Raw genomic sequence first — 10,000 nt, 5'->3', positions numbered from 1 at the left:
TCTGCTGTTGAAAACCATTTGATTGACAGGTGGCGTATGTGTGTGCGCTGAACATGCTTACGCTAATGCCCTTGACTGAATAACATTAGTCGCTTTATGTATTATAATAAAACAGTGAAGACCAGAAGCAGTTTGATGTTGCAGTTCATTGCTGCATGATGATAAAGTGGAGTGTGTGTGATGCGCACCTGAGGAACTCCAGGTCGTCCCAGCCGTTGTGTAGCAGTCCCTCTTCATAATGCTGCAGGCCGAGTCTCTGCAACCACTCGCCAACACTGCGGTCAACAGACAGACTGCTGCAACTACTGACTGAGTGCCACAGACCCTACACACACACACACACACACACACACACACACACACACACACACACACACACACACGTTGGGTTTTCATGTTTTATGAGGACTCTCCATAGACATGATTTTTATACTGTATGAACTATAGATTACATCCCCAAACCAAAAACTTTCTGCATTTTTACATTTTGAATAAAATAATGTGCAGCTCACTCACACTCACACTCGCTCACGCACGCTCACGCACGCTCACACACTCACGCACGCTCACACACTCACGCACGCTCACACACTCACACACGCTCACACACTCACGCACGCTCACGCACGCTCACACACTCACGCACGCTCACACACTCACGCACGCTCACACACTCACGCACGCACGCACGCTCACACACGCTCGCACGCTCACGCACGCTCACACGCTCACGCACGCTCACACACTCACGCACGCTCACACACTCCACGCGACGCGCTGCGCTCACACACGCTCACACGCTCACGCACGCTCACACACTCACGCACGCTCACACACGCTCACACGCTCACGCACGCTCACACGCTCACGCACGCTCACACACTCACGCACGCTCACACACTCACGCACGCACGCACGCTCACACACGCTCACACGCTCACGCACGCTCACACACTCACGCACGCTCACACACTCACGCACGCTCACACACTCACGCACGCACGCTCACACACGCTCACACGCTCACACGCTCACGCACGCTCACACACTCACGCACGCTCACATGCTCGCTCACGCAAGCTCACGCACGCTCACACACACTCACGCACGCTCACACACTCACGCACGCTCACACACTCACGCACGCTCACACACTCACGCACGCTCACATGCTCGCTCACGCAAGCTCACGCACGCTCACACACACTCACGCACGCTCACACACTCACGCACGCACGCACGCTCACACGCTCACACACTCACGCACGCTCACACACTCACGCACGCTCACACGCTCGCTCACACAAGCTCACGCACGCTCACACACGCTCACACACTCACGCACGCTCACACACGCTCACACGCACACTTACACGCACACTCACGCTCACACGCACACTCACACTCGCTCACGCACGCACACACGCTCACGCACTCACGCACGCACACAAGCTCACACACTCACGCACGCACACACGCTCACACACTCACGCACGCACACACGCTCACACACTCACGCACGCTCACACACTCACGCACGCTCACACGCTCGCTCACGCAAGCTCACGCACGCTCACACACGCTCACACACTCACGCACGCTCACACACGCTCACACACTCACGCACGCTCACACACTCACGCACGCTCACACGCTCGCTCACGCAAGCTCACGCACGCTCACACACACTCACGCACGCTCACACACTCACGCACGCTCACACGCTCGCTCACGCAAGCTCACGCACGCTCACACACACTCACGCACGCTCACACACGCTCACGCACGCTCACGCACGCTCACTCACACACACGCACGCTCACACACTCACTCACGCTCACACGCACACTCACGCTCACACGCACACTCACGCTCACACGCACACTCACGCTCACACGCACACTCACGCTCACACATGTTGTGTTTCCATGTTTTATGGGGACTTTCCATAGACATAATGGTTTTTATACTGTATAAACTTTATATTCTATCCCCTAAACCTAACCCTACCCCTAAACCTAACCCTCACAGAAAACTTTCTGCATTTTTACATTTTCAAAAAACATAATTTAGTATGATTTATAAGCTGTTTTCCTCATGGGGACCGACAAAATGTCCCCACAAGGTCAAAAATTTCGGGTTTTACTATCCTTATGGGGACATTTGGTCCCCACAAAGTGATAAATACACGCTCACACACACACACGCACGCTCACACACTCACTCACGCTCACACGCACACTCACGCTCACACGCACACTTACACTCACGCTCACACGCACACTCACGCTCACACGCACACTCACACTCGCTCACGCACGCACACACGCTCACGCACTCACGCACGCACACACGCTCACACACTCACGCACGCACACACGCTCACACACTCACGCACGCACACACGCTCACACACTCACGCACGCACACACGCTCACACACTCACGCACGCACACACGCTCACGCACTCATGCACGCACACACACTCACGCACACACACACACTCACGCACGCACGCACACACGCTCACACACTCACACACTCATGCACGCACACACACTCACGCTCACACACGCTCACACACTCACGCACGCTCACACACACTCACGCTCACACACTCACGCACGCTCACGCGCTCACACACTCACTCACGCTCACACGCACACTCACGCTGACACGCACACTCACGCTCACACGCACGCTCACACGCACACTCACGCTCACACGCACACTCACACTCGCTCACGCACGCTCACACACTCACGCACGCACACACGCTCACACACTCACGCACGCACACACGCTCACGCACTCACGCACACACGCTCACACGCACGCTCACGCACTCACGCTCACACGCTCACGCTCACTCACAGGCTCACGCTCACTCGCTCACGCTCACTCGCTCATGCTCAAAGGCTCACGCTCACGCTCACACTCACAGGCTCACGCTCACACTCACGCTCATGCGCACACTCACGCTCACGCGCACACTCACGCTCACGCGCACACACACACACACTCACGCTCACAGGCTCACGCTCACACGCACACTCACACGCACACGCACGCTCACACGCACGCTCACACGCACGCTCACACGCACGCTCACGCGCACACTCACGCTCAGAGGCTCACGCTCAGAGGCTCACGCTCACACGCACACTCACACGCACACTCACAGGCTCACGCTCACACGCACACTCACGCTCACACGCACGCTCACACGCACGCTCACACGCACGCTCACAGGCACGCTCACACGCACGCTCACACGCACGCTCACACGCACGCTCACACGCACGCTCACACGCACACTCACGCGCACACTCACACGCACACTCACGCTCAGAGGCTCACGCTCACACGCACGCTCACAGGCTCACGCTCACACGCACACTCACACTCACGCTCACACGCACACTCACACGCACACTCACACGCACACTCACGCGCACACTCACGCTCACAGGCTCACGCGCTCACGCCACGGCTCACATGCACACTCGCGCTCACAGGCTCACGATCACTCGCTCACACACATACTCACACTCACGCTCACACTCACTCGCTCACACGCACGCTCACCCGCACACTCACTCGTTCACACGCACATTCACGCTCACACGCACACTCACGCTCACCCACACTCACTCGCTCACACTCACTCGCTCACACGCACACTCACTCGCTCACACGCACACTCACTCGCACACTCACTCGCTCACACGCACACACACTCACTCGCTCACACGCACACTCACTCACTCGCTCACACACTCACTCACTCACACGCACACTCACTCACTCACGCTCACACTCACTCACTCACACACTCACTCACTCACACGCACACACACTCACACGCACACACACTCACACGCACACACACTCACTCGCTCACACGCACACTCACTCACACTCACACACTCACTCACACTCACTCACTCACACGCACACTCACTCACTCACACACTCACTCACTCACACACACTCACTCGCTCACACGCACACTCACTCGCTCACACACTCACTCGCTCACACACTCACTCACTCACGCTCACACTCACTCGCTCACGCTCACACTCACTCGCTCACACTCACCCGCACACTCACTCGCTCACACGCACACTCACTCGCTCGCTCACACGCACACTCACGCTCACCCGCACACTCACCCGCACACTCACCCGCACACTCACCCGCACACTCACCCGCACACTCACCCGCACACTCACCCGCACACTCACTCGCTCACACGCACACTCACGCTCACAGGCTCACTCGCTCCAAATCTCCACACAAATCATGTCCGGTCACATTTTTTAAATAGTCGTGGAATGCTATTTTGGTACAGCTTGTTAAAACTTAATGCCAGAAAATGGCATCAGCGTGTTTTATGGCATTTCGGTGATGTCATACATAAAACACACAAAGTTTTACCGGAAAAGTTTACATTTTTTTGGACTCACCTCTTCAGGCAGGTCTTCTGCGATGCTCTCCTCCTGTATGGAGCACGGGGGGAAGGTCATCCCACGCAGGTGAGGAGCGCCCGCCCCCTTCATCACCCCCCCAGCGCACCCCCGCTCAAGCCCTGACGGATACTCCACTTCACTCAACGTCTTGGCCATCTGCAGGACTGAACATGACTGGTCGTCCAGTCCCAGGGCCCCACCCCCTCGACAGAACGGGGTGGCGCTTGGGCTCAGCATGGGCGGAGCCTCCAGGCAGAAGGCCACACCTCCTCCAGAGGGAGCTATGAAACTGGGAGACGGCAGCGGTTTTGACGTCACCGCAGACGCGGGAGGGATTTTGACTTCGGCAAGATCCGGAAACATCCGTGGTTTGCCGAAGGAGTTTTCCGCCATATCTTGAGCTCCTTTGGGCAGCGGGGGAGGGGGGAAATCTGGTGGAGGGCGATTAAGCAACCTGACGTGACCCCCGATGTTGCCATCGTCCTCCGAGGACCCCTCCTCGCTGATGGGCCGAACCGTGCGTCCGCTCGTCTGCCTGCGGCCCTGCACTGAGGTACCGCTGGGGGGCTTGTTTTTCCCCACGCCACCCACAGGGGGAGCCATTTTATTGCATTCAGAAGGAAGCATGTCAGAGGCCAGAGCTGCTGATTGGTTGGGAACTCCTTCTAGAATGTAGTAGGCGGGGTTATTGAAGCTGTTTTTGCATGTCGTGGCGTCACCTTCAAACGGATCCTGTTTCCCTCTGACAAACCAAAAACATATGTGAAATATGCTCTATATAAACAAATAAGAGTGCTTAAAAGAGTGAGAGTCCACCTGTTCTGCGTGCTGTCGTCTTTAGTAGTGTGTGTGTGTGTAGGGCGCCCGCTGACGCTCTTGTCTCCCTCCTCCGACACTTTCCCGAGGTCAGCTGACCCCAACTTCCTGCTTGTTGTTGGTCTAGAGGAACAAAACTGTTAGACACCTTCACAAAAGGTCCATTTGATTTGTAAACACGTTAAAGCTATAAACCTAACATTTATATTTAGACTTTAACAAGATCTTGGCATACTTAACGTAATCGTGCCCGGCTCTAGGTGGCAGCGTTCTGCCTTTTGGTCCACCCGTCTCATCATTATCAACACTGATCCACTCTGAACGAGCCGGAGAGACAAATGAACCTCAAATACACAACCAACAATGAAGCAACACAACAGGTGATAAACAATTAACAACTCTCTCTCAGTACCGTAGAGTCGTTCTCTGGTGCCCATGCGCTCTGAGGGCACTCTGACCCTCATGGACCCACGGATGTTTCCGGTCTCTTCACCGCGGTGAGACAGATACGTGTGAAACTGCTGCGTTGTGCTGCCGATCATCGACTTCAGAGCCAACACACACTCACCTACACACAAACACACAGAACTCAGAGTTATGCAGTGATTTCAGAAATGAAACATTCTCAATCAAGCTCATTCTGTATGTTCTTCATTGTTCCAGTGACACACTTCCAATACAAGTCAATGGGGTTTAATCTGTAAACATTAAAATACTGTTTCACAAGTATAGACACAAGACATAAACAAGATTTTACTGTCATTTAATCACTCACTGACACATCTGTGGAGAGATAAAGACCATTTTACATCTTTGTTGCCATGACAACGTAATGCTGTTAACACGTAAAAATGATTTAAACAACTTTACAGCTCAAATAATACACATGTTTTAACAACAGAATGAATGAAAGTGCTTTTATAAAATTATAAGCTCCATATTTCTGCTTTTAAACCCTCTAAAAATTGCCCCATTGACTTCCATTATACGTGTCTCACTGGAACACACAATTGTGCTTTTTTGTCTCTTGCGACCCCGTGTACACGTACGTGGACGTTGTATTTTGGCTTCTCTATATGCAGCGCATAATTTAAATGAATATAAACTGTCCCGGTTGCTAGGGAGGGTAGAGTCACATGGGGTAACCACCTCGTGGTCGCTATAATGTGGTCCTCGCTCTCGGTGGGGCGTGTGGTGAGTTGTGAGCGGATGCTGCAGAGAATAGAGTGAAGCCACCACACGCGCTACGTCTCCATGGTAACACGCTCAACAAGTCACGTGATAAGATGCGCGGATTGACGGTCTCAGACGAGGAGGTATCTGAGATTCGTCCTCCGACACTCAGATTGAGGCGAGTCACTACGCCACCAAGAGCGCATTGAGAATTGGGCGTTACAGATTGGGGAGAAAAGGGGAGGAAAGAAAAAATAAAAAGTAAAGGAGGGACGATAGTGTGAACTATTGTCAGTTTTCTCTTTCAGGTCAACTACAGTCATGATGGAGCAACAGTTTTGAATTAAATCTTGCAGTAATGGACCGATATATTGGCCGATATTTGGCCACCGCGTGACTGCTGTGTGCGTTCCCCTTTTTGATTTGTAACTAGTAGTCCCTATGAAACATGAATAAAAACCCATTTTAGACCAAATAATCTTCCTAAACATGTATGTCCACATATGTGGACAGTGATACTAAATTGTGAAATGCACCTTATTTTCATCCAAAGACTCTGAAAGACACATTTTCCAACAGTTGGATGAACCCATTAATTCTGATTGTGATAATGTACAGTAAACATAGGATAGTTGAACTGAAACCGAGAATATAGTCCACATACGTGGTCATTGTGATAATGTACAGTAAATATAGGATAGTTGAACTGAAACCGAGAATATAGTCCACATACGTGGTCATTGTGATAATGTACAGTAAATATAGGATAGTTTAACTGAAACAGAGCATATAGTCCACATACGAGGTCATTGTGATAATGTACAGTAAATATAGGATAGTTGAACTGAAACCGAGAACATAGTCCACATACGTGGTCATTGTGATAATGTACAGTAAATATAGGATAGTTGAACTGAAACCGAGAACATAGTCCACATACGTGGTCATTGTGATAATGTGCAGTAAATATATGATAGTTGAACTGAAACCGAGAACATAGTCCACATACGTGGTCATTGTGATAATGTGCAGTAAATATAGGATAGTTGAACTGAAACCGAGCATATAGTCCACATACGTGGTCATTGTGATAATGTACAGTAAAGATAGGATAGTTGAACTGAAACCGAGAATATAGTACACATACGTGGTCATTGTGATAATGTACAGTAAATATAGGATAGTTGAACTGAAACCGAGAATATAGTCCACATACGTGGTCATTGTGATAATGTACAGTAAAGATAGGATAGTTGAACTGAAACAGAGCATATAGTCCACATACGTGGTCATTGTGATAATGTACAGTAAATATAGGATAGTTTAACTGAAACAGAGCATATAGTCCACATACGAGGTCATTGTGATAATGTACAGTAAATATAGGATAGTTGAACTGAAACCGAGAACATAGTCCACATACGTGGTCATTGTGATAATGTACAGTAAATATAGGATAGTTGAACTGAAACCGAGAACATAGTCCACATACATTGTGTTTAACATCGCGCCGTTTCACGATTAATCGATAACATTTTAAAAATGGGATGCAACTACAGAATCTAATTTTGTGACTCAAACAGGTTTCGATGTAAAACCAGATGTAGTTTTGTTGCCGTTTCATCCAAACACAAACTTTGCTGTGATCAGCGCCATGTTGTTCTGTCACATGACATGGTACATCAATAGTTTAACCCTTTACTGAATCGTGAGTCTCCTGAACTGAGATCAGTCCATTTAAATGAAATTAAATTATGTGTTGCATATAGCAAAGACAAAATCTAACATCCACGCATGTGGACTCGGGGGTCGCACGAGGTTCACCGAATTTAAGTAAACAGTGTTTGTTACATTTTAGACATTTTTTATACATCTACTTTCCTGTTGTTCAATTGCGTTATGTATTTGGCATTTATATCAGACATCCTGCTTGCTAGATATCAGACTTGGCATCGAAAAACCCATTTCAGTCGACCAGCAAGTAAGTTACAGTGTTTCTAGCAGCTATCTGAATAACACGTTTAAAGGACTCTTCTCTAAGACACAAGTTCGTACCGTACGACTCGTATCCGTCCAGAGATTTCACAGTGAGCAGCAGATGTTGATCTTGTAGGTACTCGATGTCCGACAGGATGGGCTTCAACGTCGTCAGCTGTTTAGATGACCAGCCCACGCGCAGGAAATTAATGTTGTCGCTGCTCTGGGTGTCATTTTCATAACTCTTCTTAAACTCTGAACACAGACACACAGGTCATCAGGAGGGTTGCTGATATTTTACTTTACGCAGCACAACAGAAATACTACAGCTAGCTTCCCGGACTACATTTTCCCCATCATATACGCACCAAATATTCTGGTTCGTGAATGCTGTTATATACTGTCTTGAATTGAAGCTTTAATACTTTAACAGTTCAATAAAGATCAAAGAACAACTACTCATTTGTTTGTTTAATAAACACAGACTCTAACAAACACATTTAACCCTTTAAGCTCTGAAGGCGTTTTTAAAGATGTCCTGTTTGAGTGGCATACCCAAAATTAAAGGTCGAGGAGGGTCGAGTGTTTGGTATCATTATAAAGAACACTTTTCCAATGTTTTAATGATATAATTATGATACATTCTGAGACTCTCGGTCTAAGAAAAATCATAAAACACTTTATCCAAAAATTTTCTTTTTTCATATTTTCTTATTTGACATATTATTGATCATGTTGGTTCCGATCTACCAGGGGTCAAAGGTCAAAGATGAGCAAAACTGCTTTTATTTGGTTCCCAATCATGTCAACCGTATCTAAGAGAAATATTGTGTTGATACGACAAAGCAATCAAAAGTTACAGCATAACACATAGATGAGTGTTATGCTATGAGTTTCATTCTGTGTCATTTGAGTCATCATTGAGTCTGTGTCGTGTATTTGGCGCCATCTCCTGGTGGTCATATGTAACATTGTGCTTCATGTGGATTATCTAATGATCTATACATCTGATTATCTTGTGTGTGGACTCGATTGAAAGATAATCACAGACTCTAAATAATGTTCCGTTATTTTTCGTGAACTTATAAGCAACACTAACATAATAGTCAAAGACATATATTTAGCTGTTACTCGCTATATTTTCATCTGTGAGTAAAACAAATAGTCTGATTGTATTTTACTCTTTGAGATCTTTCCAACAACATATGACACATGAATATTTGATCAGTTTGACGTTTTGACTGATTGTTCAGTGCTTCTGATTTATCTGCAGATTTTAAAGCACTTGTTCAGTTTTGGTCATAATATCTACATGCATTATAAAGTACAGCTTATAAACTTTCAAACGACACCGATTGTGTGTTGCTCAAGACTGCAGTTTTTAATATATTGACAATTCATTTTCTTTCTTCTCGTGGGCCCTTCGGAGCTTAAAGGGTTAAAGGAGAAATAATTTCCTCATTTGTTTTATACTTTTCTCACCCTCCAGACACGTGGAATAAAACTCAATGAAGAACTTGGTTCTGCTGGCGGTTTTAACAATGGCTTCAATGTTTTCA

At 48.4% G+C, this 10,000-nt stretch overlaps 1 protein-coding gene across 1 annotated transcript in view; it reads right to left on the bottom strand.

Moving 5' to 3' along the window:
- Positions 1–10,000, bottom strand: part of inppl1a (inositol polyphosphate phosphatase-like 1a) — a 60,907-nt gene that overhangs the window by 3,278 nt on the left and 47,629 nt on the right. Inside the window, exons 20-26 of the mRNA XM_052107704.1 lie at positions 9,924–10,000; positions 8,520–8,696; positions 5,704–5,859; positions 5,527–5,608; positions 5,292–5,414; positions 4,473–5,217; positions 189–325 (exon numbers count right to left, since the gene is read on the bottom strand). The exon at positions 9,924–10,000 is cut by the window's right edge and continues 37 nt beyond it. Of these exons, the coding sequence (XP_051963664.1) occupies positions 189–325; positions 4,473–5,217; positions 5,292–5,414; positions 5,527–5,608; positions 5,704–5,859; positions 8,520–8,696; positions 9,924–10,000 (1,497 nt within the window). The remainder of the gene's footprint in view (positions 1–188; positions 326–4,472; positions 5,218–5,291; positions 5,415–5,526; positions 5,609–5,703; positions 5,860–8,519; positions 8,697–9,923) is intronic.

The sequence above is a fragment of the Xyrauchen texanus genome, chromosome 36 (genome assembly GCF_025860055.1).
Source record: "Xyrauchen texanus isolate HMW12.3.18 chromosome 36, RBS_HiC_50CHRs, whole genome shotgun sequence".
Lineage (NCBI taxonomy): Eukaryota > Metazoa > Chordata > Actinopteri > Cypriniformes > Catostomidae > Xyrauchen > Xyrauchen texanus.
The sequence above is the reverse complement of the archived record's forward strand: the minus strand, read 5'-3'. Positions and strand labels throughout refer to the sequence as shown.